Below are 20,752 nucleotides of genomic sequence, written 5' to 3' on the forward strand. Positions count from 1 at the left end.
ATGAGCTTATGCAGCATCAGCAAAAAAAAAAAAAAAAAATCACACCATTCCCTCCAAATGCCTGTCCAGTTCTTCCTTAAATTTATTCAACCTATCAACTTCCACAACGACAGATAGAAGTTTGTTCCAGCAATTAACCACCTGCTGGCTAAAGGCAAATTTCCACACATCTAATCTACATCTGTCTTTTATTAATTTAAATTTATGGCCCCTTAGGTTCGTAATCTGAACAAGTGGAAGGATCCCATCAGAATTCAGCGTGCTCAACCCATTCAAGGCCTTATAGACCTCAATCAGATCACCACGCAGGTACCTAGTCTCCAGCCACTGCAATTCGCAGAACTTAAGCCTCTCTTGGTAAGAGGATCCCTTCATTCCCCTCAACAAACTTGTTGCCCTTCTCTGTACAGGCTCAAGTAAATCTACATCCTTCCTAAAATGAGGCCTCCAGACCTGTATGCAGTATTCAAGGCGTGGCCTGACCATTGCCTTATACAGAGGGATAATCATATCCTTTTCCCTGCTAGCAAAATTCCTATATATCATTGACAAAACCCCATGACCTGCCCTGGCAGCCTGTCTGCATTGCTCAGAAAACTTCATATCTGACTGCACAATTACTCCCAGGTCTTTTTCATTTTCTACCATCTTAAGTGTAGTAACACACAGTAGAAAACGAAAAAGACCTGGGAGTAATTGTGCAGTCAGATATTGCAGTAGCACACAGCCATTACTGTCATTAACAACCCTGCCAACCTTTGTATCATCTGCAAACTTCGACATTAAGCCTGATATACCTTCATCAATATCATTGATAAATATACAAAACAGTGGACCTAACACCGAACCTTGTGGGACTCCACTAATAACATTAGTCCAAGAAGAGCAGCACCCATTGATTACCACCCTCTGTCTTCTCCCACTTAACCATCCTTTTATCCATTGTAGCAACTTACCCTTAATACCATTCTGCTCCAATTTGTACAATAGTCTTATGCGCAACAGTGTCAAAAGCTTTCCTGAAATCCAAATATATGATATCAAAATTATTTTTTGCATCCAGTTCCTTTGTAACCACATCATAATATCCTATCAAATTTGTCAGACAAGACTTTCCCTTAACAAACCCATGCTGTGTCTGAATTATTGCTGCAGTCTTGTCTAGATGATCCTGCAATGCATCTTTAACCAGCGACTCCATTATTTTACCCGGAACAGAAGTTAAACTAACTGGTCTGTAATTACTCGTGTCACCCTTCGATCCCCCCTTTGTGAATTGGGGATACATTTGCACATCTCCAATCCGCAGGAACCTCTCCTGAGTCCAAGGATGCTCTCATAATTATGGCTAAGGGTTTGCTTCGTTGCTTTGCCGCGTCCTTTAATATAACTGGGTAGATCCCATCCACCCCAGGTGCTTTTCTTATGTTTAACTTCAACAATTTCTTCTCCACTTTGCTTTCAGTTATTACAAAATCATTAAGTATCCTGCTACAATTTGATAACCTTCTGCCATTTTCAAACTTAATAATTCCTCATGTGTGAATGTAGAGGCAAAATACTCATTCAGTTTGTTTGCTATCTGAGCAGGATCATCAACAGTCGAACCATCGATGTCAAGTGGACCAATCAGATTCATCCTCTTCCTTTTAGAGTTTATATAAGTAAAGAAATCCTTGCTGTTTTTCTTAGCATCTTTTGCCAAGGATTTCTCGTAATCTGCCTTCGCCTGAATAACCTCCTTTGTCACCTGATTACAGACTAGCTTATATCTGCCATAGGCTTCTGAGTCGCTTGATAATTTATATGCATCCCATGCATTTTTCTTCTCTATTACGAGTCTCATTAGTTCATTAGATAACCATTTAGGCCTAAACCTTGAACAATATTTCTTAATAGGTATGAAACTTTTAGTAGCTTCCACTATTAATTCCTTGAATGCTCTCCACTAAGAATTTTTACTGTTGGTAACATCGTCAGTTTATCCCACTGTACAGAATTTAAAAACTGTCGGACACCAGTGTACTCACCTTTATGGAAGCAAAAACCCTTTCCTTTACCCCTGATGGTAATTAAATCTTTAAGTAAATCCCACATCAGTACACTGTGATCACTGTCACCTAGTGGTTCCTTTATCTGCAAATTCTTAATACACAAATGATCACTGCTGATAATCAGATCAAGAGTATTACTTTCTCTGGTTGCCTCTCGAACATGCTGCTGCAGAAAACAATCATCCAATAAATCCACAAAAGTCTGACTAGTGTGTGAGTGACCAACCCACAAGTTCCAGTCAATATCTGGGAAGTTAAAATCCCCTATTATAAGACATTCCGATTTACTAGCCCACTCTATTTCTCTGTACAATTGTTCATTGTACTCATTCGAGTCATTAGGCCTATAACACACTCCTACTCTTATTTTTGCTTTCGCAGTGCTTATGTCACACGAAACTGACTCAACAGTGCACTGTTCATCTATAAACTGGATGCACTTCTTTTGATTTTATGTTTTTCTTAATTAACAGCATAACACCTCCTCCCTTTCTATCCTGTCTATCCTTTCTGTACACATTGTACTCCCCAAATTCCAGTTCAGCATTCCTTATATATGTGTGACACCACGTCTCTGCTATCCCAACAATATCCGCCTTTGATATCTTGACCAACACTTCAAATTCATCAAATTTATTTACTATACTTCTAGCATTGGTATACATGCTCCTACTCCTATTCTTAGTTACCCTAACACATCCCATATACCCACCTATTTTAGGATGACTGCCATCCGTCCCTGAAACCCCCAACACCCCATGCTCAAGGTTGCTACTTATTCTAATAGAAGTTGTGCAAGAATCACCTTCACCTCTGCCTACGGCTACTGTTAAACTATTAATCCTTGTATCCCTCCAAGCTAGCAGTTTTCTGACCCACCTAACACTGCCTCTATAGCATCAGCAAATATTCTTGCACCCTTTCTATTTAGGTGTATCCTATCCCTATAGAAGCAGTCTCTCCTATTAACAAGTACAGTCCAGGCTGAAAAAAATTCTACCCCCTTGAGCCTTGCACAAACTTTTCAGGGCCAAATTGATCGACAAGGCTCTCATCATATACTCCCTTCTATTGTGTCTCGGCAGAATTGCAAACACTTTCAAATTCAACCCTAATTCTCGGCTTTTGTTCAACAGTGACCTGTACTTGTTAAGTAATTCTGCCGGTCTCCTACTCCTAATATCGGTCGAGATTCAGTATCGGGTACAGCCAATGAGAACGAAGTGAAAGAAGGCAGCCGGCTCCACCCAGTGGGCGGAGTCAATGACGTCAGACGATCACAACTGACACGCAGTGCGTGTCACCTTGTGCCGCGCCGTGTTAGTTGTGTGTGTAGCTTGTGCCGCGCCGTGTTAATAGTGTTTTGATGTCACGTGGTTGCGGTACAATAATCGGTCTTAATTTCATTCGTAAATTAAAGGTAAAGTTATAAAATCCGGGGGTGTGGGGGCAGGAGCCCCCACATAGAAGGGGGTCTTAATTTTTTTTTCTGAAAAATAAAGTAATTTTGAAATGTCGACGGAGGAAAGTGACGTGGCCACTTTCCTCCTCTTCTGAGCCTTCTCATTGGCTGATTAGTAATTCCTAATTACATTCTTAATTACATTCGTAATTTAAAAAAATCACTTATCTGAATTTCAATGTGCAATAAAAAATAAAAGTAGCATGAGAGCGACTCGAAAATCCGCTCAAACGGGGGTCTGGGGGCAGAGCCCCCAGAAAAAAAAATTAAATTAAATTTTAAATGTCGACTGATGAAAGTGACATGGCCACTTTCCTCCTCTTCTGAGCCTTCTCATTACTAATCACTGATTAGTAATTCCTAAGTGCTTCTGCCGTATTCCTTTGTTTTAGGTATGTATTCTAATTTTTTTGTTCTGTGTTTAACCTATTTTTATTGGGCAATTTTCAGTTTCGTGGTGTTTCTTCGTGGTTAATTGATGTTAGTGAAATAGTCTTTTTTGCAATTCCCGGTCGAATTTTACGTTGTGCTGTATTACCTGCAGTCGAGAAAAGGGTTAGTTTTTTAATTTTAGTTTAAAGGGTTAGTTTTTTAAAGGTAGTAAAGGCGAAGTACAAAATAAATAAAATTCTAATTTTTTTGTTCTGTGTTTAACCTATTTTTATTGCGCAATTTTCAGTTTCGTGGTGCTTCTTCGTGGTTAATTGATGTTAGTGAAATAGTCTTTTTTGCAATTCCCGGTCGAATTTTACGTTGTGCTGTATTACCTGCAGTCGAGAAAAGGGTTAGTTTTTTAATTTTAGTTTAAAGGGTTAGTTTTTTAAAGGTAGTAAAGGCGAAGTACAAAATAAATAAAATTCTAATTTTTTTGTTCTGTGTTTAACCTATTTTTATTGCGCAATTTTCAGTTTCGTGGTGTTTCTTCGTGGTTAATTGATGTTTGTGAAATAGTCTTTTTTGCAATTCCCAGTCGAATTTTACGTTGTGCTGTATTACCTGCAGTCGAGAAAAGGGGTTAGTTTTTTAATTTTAGTTTAAAGGGTTAGTTTTTTAAAGGTAGTAAAGGCGAAGTACAAAATAAATAAAATTCTAATTTTTTTGTTCTGTGTTTAACCTATTTTTATTGCGGAATTTTCAGTTTCGTGGTGTTTCTTCGTGGTTAATTGATGTTAGTGAAATAGTCTTTTTTGCAATTCCCCGGTCGAATTTTACGTTGTGCTGTATTACCTGCAGTCGAGAAAAGGGTTAGTTTTTTAATTTTAGTTTAAAGGGTTAGTTTTTTAAAGGTAGTAAAGGCGAAGTACAAAATAAATAAAATTCTAATTTTTTTGTTCTGTGTTTAACCTATTTTTATTGCGCAATTTTCAGTTTCGTGGTGTTTCTTCGTGGTTAATTGATGTTTGTGAAATAGTCTTTTTTGCAATTCCCAGTCGAATTTTACGTTGTGCTGTATTACCTGCAGTCGAGAAAAGGGTTAGTTTTTTAATTTTAGTTTAAAGGGTTAGTTTTTAAAGGTAGTAAAGGCGAAGTACAAAATAAATAAAATTCTAATTTTTTTGTTCTGTGTTTAACCTATTTTTATTGCGGAATTTTCAGTTTCGTGGTGTTTCTTCGTGGTTAATTGATGTTAGTGAAATAGTCTTTTTTGCAATTCCCGGTCGAATTTTACGTTGTGCTGTATTACCTGCAGTCGAGAAAAGGGTTAGTTTTTTAATTTTAGTTTAAAGGGTTAGTTTTTTAAAGGTAGTAAAGGCGAAGTACAAAATAAATAAAATTCTAATTTTTTTGTTCTGTGTTTAACCTATTTTTATTGCGGAATTTTCAGTTTCGTGGTGTTTCTTCGTGGTTAATTGATGTTAGTGAAATAGTCTTTTTTGCAATTCCCGGTCGAATTTTACGTTGTGCTGTATTACCTGCAGTCGAGAAAAGGGTTAGTTTTTTAATTTTAGTTTAAAGGGTTAGTTTTTTAAAGGTAGTAAAGGCGAAGTACAAAATAAATAAAATTCTAATTTTTTTGTTCTGTGTTTAACCTATTTTTATTGCGCAATTTTCAGTTTCGTGGTGTTTCTTCGTGGTTAATTGATGTTTGTGAAATAGTCTTTTTTGCAATTCCCAGTCGAATTTTACGTTGTGCTGTATTACCTGCAGTCGAGAAAAGGGTTAGTTTTTTAATTTTAGTTTAAAGGGTTAGTTTTTTAAAGGTAGTAAAGGCGAAGTACAAAATAAATAAAATTCTAATTTTTTTGTTCTGTGTTTAACCTATTTTTATTGCGGAATTTTCAGTTTCGTGGTGTTTCTTCGTGGTTAATTGATGTTAGTGAAATAGTCTTTTTTGCAATTCCCGGTCGAATTTTACGTTGTGCTGTATTACCTGCAGTCGAGAAAAGGGTTAGTTTTTTAATTTTAGTTTAAAGGGTTAGTTTTTTAAAGGTAGTAAAGGCGAAGTACAAAATAAATAAAATTCTAATTTTTTTGTTCTGTGTTTAACCTATTTTTATTGCGCAATTTTCAGTTTCGTGGTGTTTCTTCGTGGTTAATTGATGTTAGTGAAATAGTCTTTTTTGCAATTCCCGGTCGAATTTTACGTTGTGCTGTATTACCTGCAGTCGAGAAAAGGGTTAGTTTTTTAATTTTAGTTTAAAGGGTTAGTTTTTTAAAGGTAGTAAAGGCGAAGTACAAAATAAATAAAATTCTAATTTTTTTGTTCTGTGTTTAACCTATTTTTATTGCGCAATTTTCAGTTTCGTGGTGCTTCTTCGTGGTTAATTGATGTTAGTGAAATAGTCTTTTTTGCAATTCCCGGTCGAATTTTACGTTGTGCTGTATTACCTGCAGTCGAGAAAAGGGTTAGTTTTTTAATTTTAGTTTAAAAGGTTAGTTTTTTAAAGGTAGTAAAGGCGAAGTACAAAATAAATAAAATTCTAATTTTTTTGTTCTGTGTTTAACCTATTTTTATTGCGCAATTTTCAGTTTCGTGGTGTTTCTTCGTGGTTAATTGATGTTTGTGAAATAGTCTTTTTTGCAATTCCCAGTCGAATTTTACGTTGTGCTGTATTACCTGCAGTCGAGAAAAGGGTTAGTTTTTTAATTTTAGTTTAAAGGGTTAGTTTTTTAAAGGTAGTAAAGGCGAAGTACAAAATAAATAAAATTCTAATTTTTTTGTTCTGTGTTTAACCTATTTTTATTGCGGAATTTTCAGTTTCGTGGTGTTTCTTCGTGGTTAATTGATGTTAGTGAAATAGTCTTTTTTGCAATTCCCGGTCGAATTTTACGTTGTGCTGTATTACCTGCAGTCGAGAAAAGGGTTAGTTTTTTAATTTTAGTTTAAAGGGTTAGTTTTTTAAAGGTAGTAAAGGCGAAGTACAAAATAAATAAAATTCTAATTTTTTTGTTCTGTGTTTAACCTATTTTTATTGCGCAATTTTCAGTTTCGTGGTGTTTCTTCGTGGTTAATTGATGTTGTGAAATAGTCTTTTTTGCAATTCCCGGTCGAATTTTACGTTGTGCTGCATTACCTGCAGTCGAGAAAAGGGTTAGTTTTTTAATTTTAGTTTAAAGGGTTAGTTTTTTAAAGGTAGTAAAGGCGAAGTACAAAATAAATAAAATTCTAATTTTTTTGTTCTGTGTTTAACCTATTTTTATTGCGCAATTTTCAGTTTCGTGGTGTTTCTTCGTGGTTAATTGATGTTTGTGAAATAGTCTTTTTTGCAATTCCCGGTCGAATTTTACGTTGTGCTGCATTACCTGCAGTCGAGAAAAGGGTTAGTTTTTTAATTTTAGTTTAAAGGGTTAGTTTTTTAAAGGTAGTAAAGGCGAACTACAAAATAAATAAAATTCTAATTTTTTTGTTCTGTGTTTAACCTATTCTTTTTGCGCAATTTTCAGTTTCGTGGTGTTTCTTCGTGGTTAATTGATGTTTGTGAAATAGTCTTTTTTGCAATTCCCAGTCGAATTTTACGTTGTGCTGTATTACCTGCAGTCGAGAAAAGGGTTAGTTTTTAAATTTTAGTTTAAAGGGTTAGTTTTTAAAGGTAGTAAAGGCGAAGTACAAAATAAATAAAATTCTAATTTTTTTGTTCTGTGTTTAACCTATTTTTATTGCGGAATTTTCAGTTTCGTGGTGTTTCTTCGTGGTTAATTGATGTTAGTGAAATAGTCTTTTTTGCAATTCCCGGTCGAATTTTACGTTGTGCTGTATTACCTGCAGTCGAGAAAAGGGTTAGTTTTTTAATTTTAGTTTAAAGGGTTAGTTTTTTAAAGGTAGTAAAGGCGAAGTACAAAATAAATAAAATTCTAATTTTTTTGTTCTGTGTTTAACCTATTTTTATTGCGCAATTTTCAGTTTCGTGGTGTTTCTTCGTGGTTAATTGATGTTGTGAAATAGTCTTTTTTGCAATTCCCGGTCGAATTTTACGTTGTGCTGCATTACCTGCAGTCGAGAAAAGGGATAGTTTTTTAATTTTAGTTTAAAGGGTTAGTTTTTTAAAGGTAGTAAAGGCGAAGTACAAAATAAATAAAATTCTAATTTTTTTGTTCTGTGTTTAACCTATTTTTATTGCGCAATTTTCAATTTCGTGGTGTTTCTTCGTGGTTAATTGATGTTTGCGAAATAGTCTTTTTTGCAATTCCCGGTCGAATTTTACGTTGTGCTGTATTACCTGCGGTCGAGAAAAGGGTTAGTTTTTTAAATTGTTCAGTTTATTTGCCTTTCATTTTAGCGAAATTTCGGTTTAAATTACCTTTTCCCCTTTCCTTTTTCATCTTCTTTTTAGCTCAATCAGACTTATTCAAATGTCACATGACATTTCGCGAAACCGTAGAAACGTGTATTTTGGTATTTGTATTTTTCTGATTATCGGGTTTATTCTTTGTTTTCAGCCGCCACATTCATTGCTGTGCTATGTGCCATCTGCGTGTCACTTCACATCCGCCGGGCGAGGAGAGGAGGGGGAACGCAGTGAGTGGGTGGAGTCACAACCCGTCAATTACTGCTTTCCCCCTTCCTCTCCTCACCGCCATTTTTGGTGGCCGTACTCCATATTGAATCTTTACCCTAATATCATTAGTGCCAACGTGTACAACTATATCACCTTTTGTGCCCTTAAAAGATGATATCCGCTCTACAACGTCATCAACCTTTGCCCCTGGCAGAGATACCCTGGTCCTGTTCCACCTATCCTTTTTACAAAGAATGTTTCCCATTTTCCTGACAATAGAGTCTCCAACAACTACTAGTTCCTGAGGGACCAGCGCATTCTGCCTTGGGGGTTGCTGCTGTGTTGCGCAATGACCAAGTGCAAGCTCTGGCGTTGATGTGGGCAGCTGAGAGCCTGATGGGCCCTCAATTTAGATCTTTTGAGGGCATCCACCCTGTCCTTCAAACTCTCATATAGGCCCATAACAACTCTGAGTTGTCGCCTGATTTCCTTACATCGCGCACACACAAAGACATCCCCCATGGCAATGTCATGTTCCGTTCCAGAGAGTTCAGCAAACATTTCACAAGTTGCACATTTTTTTAGGCTGTGATGCGTTGGAGAATCGCCCCCCCTCAGTTCTCCCCCGAGTCACAGCACTCCTGCCACTTTGAGCCCATTGCTTTGCTGCTCTAGTTTGGGGCATGATACTTTAAATTAATAAAATCAATAAATTAAATTAATTAAATGTCAATACTACACTATCTAATAGAAACAGTGAAGCGTAATACTCTATAAATTATACGTTGGAGCTACCTAACTACCTCAATTAAAAATTTGAATTCCCTACCACTATATACAAAAACAATGGCTGCAATCAAATGGGTTATTAAGTATTACGTATATCTACAAAAACTTTATCTAAATTAAAATAAAAATAACCAGCGTAACTACGTATTAAGTACAATATAAAATAACAATTATGTAAATAAAAAGGCAAACACATCGTTTTTTTCGGAGCCTGCAACTGACAGCTGTAATGTTTAAAGAGAGTCAGTGCCCTCTCCAAGTCCTCATTAAGTCTGAATAAGTTGCTCATTTTTTTTTTTTTCCCTTCATACAGCTAACCCAAATTTGCTGACAGATCAAAAGTAAATAAATCCTTCCTATGCAATACCTCATAATTATTATTATTATACTCAGGACCTAACTTGGAGAACGGTAAGCAAAACAGCTGCAGTGGCACCTGCACTCCAGTTGACAAACGAAAATTTAGATACACAACTTGCCAGAAAGAAACCTGACTATAAAATGCACACAAAATAGGAGCTGGAACAGCTTACAACACACTCAGTGATATGTTTAGTAAATGAAATACACTGTCATCATGTATTGTCTCTAATACAATGCTCTCAGAATTCTTCTTTTACTCTCACTGTAGCAAGAAAAGTTTTTCAAAAATTTCTTTCTTGCTACACCTTATATAAAGATTTGCATGCGGTTAATGCTGATTTAAGATCAGGTTAACTTTTTTTATACTGTTCAATTTAAGTTTTAGGCTATTACTTAATTTTTTGGAATTAATAATTCATTCTTTCATGGCTAATCCTATTTTTGTCTTTTTTTTTTTGTCAATTGGCAAAAAAAAAATGAACAAACCATCTTCAATTGAATGTGACAATTAGTGAGGGGAAGGGGATGGTCCACTAGACAGTCCCCGGGGTAGAGCCGCAGTCTGTGTGCTGCATAGCTATTTTGTATAGGACTCCACGAACTGTAAAACCGTGCCTGTTTACTTCACTAATGGGTCACGTGTAAGGTTGAACAATGCAAAAGAATACGTGTAGTAGAATCATGAAAAGTAACCCCATAAAGCAATGTATTCATAAATTATGTGTAAGTTAGAACTCATACGTACATTTTTCCCGTGGTAGAACCACAACCTACATCCATTACTTCTTCCATCGTGAACGTTAACTTAAAAGTAGTCACACAAACGAAACGTAGCGCACAGCAACCATAACCCTGGATCACACGTGACAAAATAGCTATGTTTATCATCACCACCAAAAGAGGGCAGCATAGAAAGACTCATCATATTACAAAACCAAATGTTTTTCAAATTATTAAACATTTCTTAAAATTCCCATTATGAATTTTAATAAATGCAGGCTATTCAAATATTAATGTCTTTACTGGTACAGTTCTATTTTAGAATAATTGCCAGGAAACTCAGATTGTGAGGAGTCAGTATACTGGATCTGTAAATTACTTATATTCTCTGCTTGAATCTACCCTAATTTGAACAGAAAAATGGTAACCGAAAATTACGATTACCATTTTTCTGTTCAAATTAGGGGAAGACATGGCCCCTTTTTAATTATGACTTTAAAAGTGCAATTTCCTTCAAGTACAAAATAAATGCACCCATTGTTACACCGTGATTATTATCTTTGTCAACCGCATCACATTGCTGTAACAAGCTTCCATCCATTGGTGTGGAAGTGGACAGTTTGAATACATTTAAGGAAGAATTAGACTATTGGAGAGAATGGATAAGTGAAATTGTATTTTTTTTATTATTTTATTTGATTATTATTTTTTTATTATTATTATTTTTATTATTTTATTTTATTATTTTTTTTTATTATTATTATTTTATTTTTTATTTTTTTTGGCTGACGTATAAGCTTGCTTTCTTGCATCATTTGCCTCTGTTAATATTAATACTAATCCAACGTTAAAAGAATATTCTCTGCCGAATTCTGGCTTCTAAAATGGGCCAACAGCAAAACTCCACCTTCCCCCAGCTCACAGATCAACGCAGTTAGCAGAAGCCCTTCAACTACGCAGGCTCCGATCCTACATCGGAGAAAGAAGGCTGCTGTTCACCATCAAGATGGCCACCGGTAAAATTACAGAGCCGAACTTCTGGGATCACTGCTCTTGGCGCATTCCTCTCCCTTATCTCCGGCCTTCAGCACAGTTGCTAGTAAACCGTAACCGGCTAGTACTAACCGACGGATTCCTGCCAAAGCAAATGCTGCCCTCACTGCAAGCCATCGACGGGGACCTCCAATAAGTGGTCAATAATAAAAAATACAGGAAGGGAATCCTCTCCAAACTGAAAATGTAAAACTGTGCTTTGTTGCCTTCCAATAATCTGATGTAACTTATATGTTTTTCTCACGTATATCTCTTTTGTAGATATGCTTTGTAAACCCCTGGCACCACCATGCCGTGACGGGACTAATTGTATGTATATCATGTTGCAATTAAAGATTCTATTCTATTCTATTTATACAGTATTAATCACGTTCCGAAACTTCTACCACTCCCATGGTCATAGTCTGCGCATGTTGCACAGAGTTCTGTTTGCACAGTGGCATTATCACTGTCCTTCCTACACCGGGTGGAAAAAGGCCTGGGTTCGGTTCAGGTTAAAAATGCCAGGAAATTTTTTCATGTGTTTTTTTCACTCCATGGCTGTGTTAGTGGGTGTCGTGTGTAGGTAGCAAGGTTCCCCCTCCCCACCCACCCGGAAATTCGTGGGTGTCGTCCAGCAAAACAGGCATTCGACCAGAGAACACGCGCAATTCTGGATTTTTAGGTACCAGGTTATTACCAAGTTGACCAAAATTTTTGCATCTCTGGCGAACGCTAAGTTTTCATTTATATTTAATCGTTTTATTGACTTAACTGTTATACTAAATTTTTTCTCTAAGTAGCTTTATAGTTCTAACCAAGCTCCGTGGTTTAATGTTGAATTTAGATAGCGATTTTGAAAGTTAATACTTAGTGTCCGTAGATTTTATGTTCGTAACTTGCTGTTATTGTTGTACGATACGGAATAGCGTAAAACTAGATAGCGAAAAACATAGCACAGTATTAGAAATCTGTTAGATTAGTATAAGTAAAATTTCTTAATCTTCTTAAAGTTCATTGTTAATTAAATTACACTTAACGGAACCACGAACCGGACTAGAGCAGCAAAGCAGGGATCACAAAATAGCCAGAGTGCTGTGGCTCGCGGGAGAACCGAATGTCCAACGCATCACAGTCTAAAACAATGCGCGAAATGTGAAAGGTTTGCAGATCTGTCTATATCAGGATATGTTCAAGCCCGTGACTACTGAATACGATGCTGTTTCTTGTATTCTGTCTATCTTGTGAACTCCTCTGACCGTTTGGTCGTCCCAGAGTATAAACAGATAATTTATTTATTTATTTATGAACTAGCCAAGGAGTCTTTGTTTGTGCTAGGTGCAGAGATTGTGAAGAAATTGGGCACCAACTCAGCGTTCTGATGAGCGTCTATGAAAGTTTGAGGTGTAGGGTAAGTGTCCTTGAAGAAATTAATATGAGGGACCCATCAAGCTCTCAACTGCCCGACTCAACGCCAGAGCTCACTTCGCAAAACACCGGCAATCTCCAAGGCAGAATGCGTTGGTCACACACGAACTAGTTAGTGTCGGTGACTCTATTTTCAGGGAGACAGGGAATATATTATGCAAATCGAATAGGTGGAACGGGTCCATATATGTCTGCCATGGGTAAATGATGATGACGTTTTAGGGCAGATATCATCTTTTAAGGGCACAAAAGGTGATATTGTTGTACACGTTGCCACTAATGAGCTTAAGAGTAAGTGATTTGCAAATTTACTTAACAAGTACAGTTCAACGCTGAAAAAAAGTCACGAGTTAGGGTTAAATTTGAAAGTGTCTCCAATTCTGCCCAGACACGATAGGAGGGAGTATATGATACGAGCCTTGTCAATCAATTCGGCACTGGAGAAATTGTGCAAGACTCACAGGGTAGAAATTTTTTTCAGTGTGATCTGTGCTTGTCTGCTTGCTAACAGGACAGATGCTTCTATAGGGATTGGATGCACTTAAATAGAAACGGTACAAGAATATTTGCTGATGCTATCGGGCAGTGTTAAGTGGGTCGGAGAACTAATAGATTGGGGGGATTCAAAGACGTAAAGATTAAAAGTAGCTGCAGTAATAGGCGAAAGTGATTCTTCCACTCCTTCTACTGTATTGAGCAGCAGCCTAGAGTGCAAGTTGCTGGGGTGTTCAAGAGCTGCTGGGAGTCATCATGGAACAAGTAAATACATGGGCTGTGTTAGAGTAATTAAGAGTATGAACAATTGCATGTATACTTGCATGCACACTAATGCTAGAAGTATAGTAAATAAACTTGATGAATTGAAGTGCTGAACAAGACATCAAAAGGGCAGATAATTTTGGGATATCAGACACATGGATACAGCGTGACATCAAATTTGAAGTGCTTAACAAGACAACAAAAAGGCAGATATTGTTGGGATATCAGACACATGGATACAGTGTGCTGCCACTTTATTAGGTACACCTATCTGTAGCGTGTTGATCTTCCTTTAGCCTTCAAAACAGCCTGAATTCGTATAGGCATGGATTGAACAAGATGCTGAAAACGTTGTGCAGGCATGAGTGTGTCACGCAGCTCCTTGAGATTCGACAGAGGTATCGGCCTGCAGCGAACAGCCCTTTCCAGCTCATCTTAAAGATGTTCAATAGGATTGAGATCCACGTACTGAGCGGGCCACTGCAGCAAAGAAAAGTCATTGTCACGTTCCTGGAACCATTCTATAGTGATTCGGGCTTTGTGCACTGGCGCATTATCCTGCTGGAAGTACCCATCTGACTGAAGATAAACTGTCAACATAAATGGATGCACTTGGTCAGCAACGATGTTTAGGTACGATTGATACCCACAGATTCAGTCGTGAATCTATGGGTATCAATGGGCCCAAAGTGTGCCAAGAAAACATTTCGAATACACCATAACACTGCTCTCCACACCTTGCACAGTAGTCGTAACACATGACGGGTCCATGGATTCATGTTGTTTTTAGCAAAATTCTGAGCCTTCCATCAACATGATGCACAGGAACTTCGACGCGTTACACCAAGCAACTGTTTTCCAATCCTCAATAGTCCAGTGCCGGTGTTCTGTGCCCACAGGAGGCGTGCGCTCTGGTTCTTCATTGATAACAAAGGTACGCAATGTCGCCGTCGGCTGTTGTAGCCCATTCACGACAAAGTCAGGGGAGGTACCCACAGACTGGAGATGTGCAAATGTCACCCCAATTCACAAAGGAGGATCAAAGGCTGACACAAGTAATTATAGACCTGTGAGTTTAACTTCTGTTCCAGGAAAATTAATGGAGGCACTAGTTAAAGAAGCATTGCAGGATCATTTAGACAAGACTTCAGCTATAGCTCGGACACAGCATGGTTTTGTTAAGGGGAAGACTTGCCTGACCAATTTGATTGGATAATATGATGCAGTCACAAAGGAACTGGATGCAGGGAATAACTCTGATATTATATACTTGGATCTTAGAAAGGCTTTTGATACTGTTGCACATGGAAGACTGCTACACAAATTGGAGCAGTGTGGCATTGGAGGCAAATTGCTGCTGTGGATAAAGGGGTGGCTGAGGGGGGAGAAGACAGAGAGTGGTAATCAATGGACACTGCTCGTCGTGGACTAATGTTATTAGTGGAGTCCCTCAGGGCTCAGTGTTGGGTTCATTATTGTTTTCTGTATTCATAAATGATATTGATGAGGGTATATCAAGCTTAATGTCGAAGTTTGCAGACGATACAAAGGTAGGCAGGGTTGTCGAGGACACTACTGACACTATGCTGCTGCAACAGGATCTGGAAAGGTTGAGCAGATGGGCTGAGAGGTGGCAAATGAAGTTTAACATTGACAAATGTAAAGTACTACACATGGGAAACAGCAACCCCAGAGCAACGTATCAACTCTGTGGTACTACACTGACAGTGGTAGAGAATGAAAGGGACCTGTGGGTTGTTGTGCAGGCAAATATGAAGTTCTCTGAGAAGTGTAGACGGGCTGCAAGAGTAGCTCATGGTGTATTGTCAATGATATATAGGAATTTTTCTAGCAGGGATATGGAGGTGATTATTCCCTTGTAAAAGGCAATGGTCAGGCCACACCTAGAGTACTGTATACAGGCCTGGAGGCCTCATTTCAAGAAGGATGTAGAGCTGCTGGAACGAGTACAGAGAAGGGCAACAAGATTAGTGAATGGAACAAAGGGGTGCTCTTATGAAGAAAGGCTTAAGTTTTGCAAATTACAGTGTCTGGAGACTAAGCACCAGCGAGGTGATCTGATAGTGGTGTATAAAGCCTTGAATGGTTTGAGCATGCTCAATGCTGATGGGATTCTTCCTCTCGCTCAGAATAATCACCTGAGAGGGCATAAATTCAAATTGAGGAAAGGCAGATGTAGGATAAACGTGCGGAAATTTGCCTTTAGCCAGTGGGTGGTTGGTTGGGGGAACAGACTTCCATCCCTTGTCGTGGAAGTTGATAGCCTAAATAAGTTTAAGGCTCAGCTGGACAGATATTTTGATCGAACAGAAGGGTGAAGTGGAAGTGTTTTTTTTTTTTTTTTTTTGGCTGATGCTGCATAAGCTTGCTTTCTTGCATCAAATGCCTCTACTAATGCTAATGCTAATGCTGAAGTGCGACCAGTGGTCCGTTGCGATCTTTTGTTCTGCGCAACAAGGTTGTATTCTGACGTGATGTGCGACATTGTGGCCTGTTTGTTTGTTTGCTTGCACAATTCTAGCCATCCTCCTCTGACCTCTCTCATCAACAAGCGGTTTTCTTCCAAAGGAGTGCAGTTGAGAGGATATTTTCTGTTCATTGCATCATTCTCGATACACCCTTGAAACTGTGGTGCGTGAAAAGTTCAGGAGAACTGCCGTTTCACAGATTCTTTTCCAGCTCGTCTTGCACCTACTATCATGCCACGTTCGAAGTCCGTTAGATCACTCCTTTTCCCCATTCTTGCTATGGTTGGTATGCTTAACTGATACAGAAAGGTTGTTACTGCATTTATATCCACAACTATGGTCATGTAACTTGTAACCTTGTGGGACAGACCATTTGTGTGCACAGCAAGGGTGTACATAATAAACTGGCAGCACAGTGTATAAACAGTGTGTACTGTAAGAGTAGCTCATGGTGTATTGTCAATGATATATAGGAATTTTTCTAGCAGGGATAAGGAGGTGATTATTCCCTTGTATAAGGCAATGGTCAATTGGAAATTGGGTGTACAATGTGTGCAGAAAGGACAGACAGGATAGGAACGGAGGAGGGGTTATGCTGTTAGTTAAGAAACACATAAAACCTAAGGAAGTGCATCCAGTTGACACGGGTGCACAGTGCAATGTTCAGTCTGTTTGGTATGACATAAACACTGGGTAATATAACTGAGCCATGCAGGTTGAATTTCTTCTCATCCGAGAAAACAACTGACTTCCACTGCTCGTGGGGATCCATTTGACATACTCCTTACACCAAGTGAATCGGGCCTTTTTCATTTTTTTTTTTTTTTTTTGGGAGGGGCTTCTTCTTAGGATGACGGTCCTAAGAAGGGTCCTAAGAAATGGGCTACAAGTCCATTTTTGAAGAGGCGCCTTCTGACTGTTATTGCACTTGCTACCACTCCTGTATGTTCTTCCCGTTCTCTTTTCAGCTCAGACGTAGAAGCCTTACAGTTTTAAAAGCATAAGCGCTTCAAAACGCAGTCCTGTTTTGGCGTAGAGACTCGTTGGCGGCGTCCGGTTCCTATTTTCCTGTCAACAGAACCAGTATTTTTGAGTTTTGAAAGAAATCTACTCACTGTCGACTGATTACAAGACACTCTATAAGCATTTCTCCTCTTTAAATGAAAGAAGATTAAATCCGAAAAACTTGATGATAGACTTGATGCAAGCACAACCTCAACAACCTGAACTGCAAATACAGGACTTGTCCCAGGAATGACCTACAACCCTAGAAGTTGACATCTCTTTAGAAGAAGTAGAACTCAAATAGAAGACCTACCATGGACTTGACCTCATTGCAGCTCTGCTGCCAACGCCACAGGCTATACCTGTGCTCTCTTGCACGGTACTTTCTTTCCACTTCCCTGGGGAGGGAAGGAGATGGTTTCACTGTCTCTTCCCCTCCTCGCCCTCCTTTTCTTCCTGGTGGGACATGGGCTTGCCCTACTGACCACAGGGGTCACCTCCTCTATCGACCCCTTACTTCCTATTTCCTCCCCCTAGTCTTCAGTCTCTTCCCTACTCTGTTCACTTTCACAGCATAACTCCACATAGTCTAAATTTAAAACTTTGACCTGGGGTCGCCTTCCCTATTGGCTCCATATTTCTGACTCCCCCCTGTTTTCAGTCTTCCCCCTACTCTGCCTAAACACTAGCGAATGCCCCATACGATGTCAAAATTTAAAAAAAAAAAAAAAAATTGTCAAAATTCCAAATGCATACGAAAACCCCTTTCGGCCTACCTTTCAGTGACTACTTCCCAATACTGTTAAATTATTTTATTTATTTATTTTTATTTTTTTATTTTATTTTATTTATTTATTATTATTATTTTTTATTTTATTTATTATTATTTTTATTTTTTTTATTATTATTATATTTTTTAATTTGTTTTATAGGTCCTTGCCACTGAAATCTCAGGAAATTAGGTGGCAGGACCTGCCAGAGTGAAAACTTAAAATTACTGGGTACCTGGTCTGCCTCCACGAAGCATAGTGTGGACAAAGTTGGGCCCCAGGAGGGGTCTAGCGGCTAAATGGCCAGAAGAACAACGAAACACAACACTACACTTACAAAATCCATACACTTTTAAATCTCTGGCCTTCCCAGTGAACTGGTACACCTACAATGAAAGGAACGCGGAGATGGGGGAAACCCCTGGTGCCGTTAGACACGAACACACTACACTCTATAAGCAATATGACGGAAAGAACATCCTTCCTCACGTAAAGCAACAATAGCACTCTTTCTTCGTGGCGTCAACTGCACGTAACTCGTCATCCTGACACAAGCAAGGAATGACTGCAACTCCTGCAGAGCGTGCTTATAAAGCTGAAAGGAGCAGCTGATGCAATATTACGTCATCACCTATGTGTGTCACTCTTATCTGATGCAATATGTAAGAAATATTGTCATATACTTACGTTATTCGGATGACAATTACAATTTTAAGGGGTGATGCACTTTCTTTGAACACCAATGTATGGTTCTATACCTGTCACTTGTGAGCCAGTTTTGACTTGGTAAAAGGCTGCACTTTTAGGTATTCTCAGGAGCCAAGGAAAGGCTCAACTTTTTGCTTCTAGATTATTAAAAATTATTTTGTGAATTCTTATGCAACAGGTAAACATAATATAGGGTCAATACATACGAGCAGGTTTTGCTGTATATTGTTTTATTTTCTAATTTAGTATTTTCTCTTTTTTAGCCTTATATTTATTTAAATTTTAATTTTAATTAAATTAAAATTAATTAAATTAAATTTAATTTAATTTAATTAGTATTTTTTTATTTTCTTTTAATTACGTTATATTTTGTAATACAGTAATTTTGCCTAAATGTATAAATAAAAGTACTGTACTGTATATTCAAGCATGGAGCTCATATCTGGTGAGTATGGGCTTGGCACACCCAGGGTCCTGAACTGCATATCATCATTCTTCTCTTCTTTGGTGATTCCCTTCTACCGCTCTCTCTCTCTCTCTCTGTATTCAAATTTTTTTGGCTAGTTCAGCATAAGCCTAAGGCTTCCTTGCACCATATGGCTAATAATAATAATACCATAAATCTATTTGTATTATTTGCTTTGAAAATTCATACTTAAGTGTATAAACTGCCATATAAGTCGATACCCTTTTTTAAGTTATCTTCTTCTCGCGTTGTGGTATTTTACAGTAAAATCGGATTAAAAACCACTCTATGCCCTTTAATTCAATAATTTCTGTACTTTCTTTCAAAAGTTTGCATTGCGACATTTTATTACACTGCACAGTAAACCGCTGTTTACTGTGCAGTAAACAGCGGTTTTCTGTTTACCGCAAAATATAAAAGCGTTAATTATATTTACTACAGGAAGTGTAGTATAATTATGCGTATTATACCCCAATCCCTGTTCTATAAGCGTCACCAAACCTAAAGCGTAGATAACGATATTAAAATTTAAGAATACAGGAACTCCCCGACTTACGTAATACTCGACTTACGGAAATTCGACTTTATGTAAGTTTTTGTGCAAAACTTAGAAATTCGTGGAAACATATTTTGCATCCCGTAGGAATAAATGGATGTATCGTGAAAATATTGTAATGTAAACCCAATAATACATTGCTTTTTTTTTTTGGTAATTCTTTCCAAGACATCGGAAGATGAAATTTTCGCTATATAACTAAGCTATTTATCTCTCTTAAAGGTCGGTCGTATTTATAATGGAAATAGCAGTATACTTTCATCGTCATCATATATTACCAATAATCGGAATTCTTTAGGAATAATACCAATAATCGGAATTCTTTAGGTTTTTACGTTAGGGTATTATGGCGAAATGAGAATTCGTTATAAGAATCAATAACGCAAAATATAAAAGCGTTAATTATGTTTACGCTTTTATATTTTGTGTTTACGTTAGGTTTTTACGTTTTTACGTTAGGGTATTATGGTGAAATGAGAATTAGTTATATGAAATCTTCAATATGAAATCCCCTTCAATGAAATCTTCAATCATTTAAAAAACCAATTTTCAGGAACTTCTCTTCCTTCCTATTTACTATATAATATTGGTGTAGATACATACGTATTCAAATTTATGGGTAAACTATGGTGTATCTACATCGATTTTATGTAGTTAATTACCTAAACCCATAAGAAATTATACCTTGTGCATTTTGTCTTTTAATTCCTATTTACGTATTACAATGATGAAGGGAAAGCGACCAACGGAAAGTGCAAGTGCTGGCAGTGCCAGGAAACGAAACAAAATTCGTTTAGAAATGAAGATGAAAATGATTAAGAAGTACGAAGCAGGGCGCCTCCGTAGCCAGGTGGGAAGGAGCAGCAGTGCGTAGCACACGCTTCTTGATTAGACCGGGGTTCGAGCCCGTGACAACCAAATATGGAGGATGCGAAAAAGTCAGGGAATGACTACCTCATATCCCCGGAGCAATATGGCCTTGGTTGCTAATGCTCCTAAAAACCAAATAACAACAACAACAAGAAGCAGGACAAAGTTTGTCATCTATTGCAAGGGAATTAGGTCTCGCTGCTTCAACAGTAAATACTATTTCAAAGGACAGTGCACGTATAAAAGAACGTGCTAAAGGATCAACGCACTTAAGATCAAAAGCATTCAGGTGCTATATCGAAGACGGAAGAGCAGTTAATAATCCGTATGGAAAATCAGATTTA

General features: G+C 37.8%; 1 protein-coding gene across 1 annotated transcript in view; it reads right to left on the reverse strand.

Annotated features, from left to right (window-relative positions):
* Nmd3 (60S ribosomal export protein NMD3) overlaps window positions 1–10,472 on the reverse strand; it is a 140,627-nt gene extending 130,155 nt beyond the window's left edge. The window contains exon 1 of the mRNA XM_090385310.1: window positions 10,351–10,472. Coding sequence (XP_090241436.1) covers window positions 10,351–10,397 — 47 coding nt within the window. The 5' untranslated portion in view covers window positions 10,398–10,472. The remainder of the gene's footprint in view (window positions 1–10,350) is intronic.
* Between the last annotated feature and the right edge of the window lie 10,280 nt (window positions 10,473–20,752).

This window comes from Mastigoproctus giganteus, chromosome 11, assembly GCF_048544385.1.
Source record: "Mastigoproctus giganteus isolate SK-2022 chromosome 11, ASM4854438v1, whole genome shotgun sequence".
NCBI classification, from domain to species: domain Eukaryota; kingdom Metazoa; phylum Arthropoda; class Arachnida; order Uropygi; family Thelyphonidae; genus Mastigoproctus; species Mastigoproctus giganteus.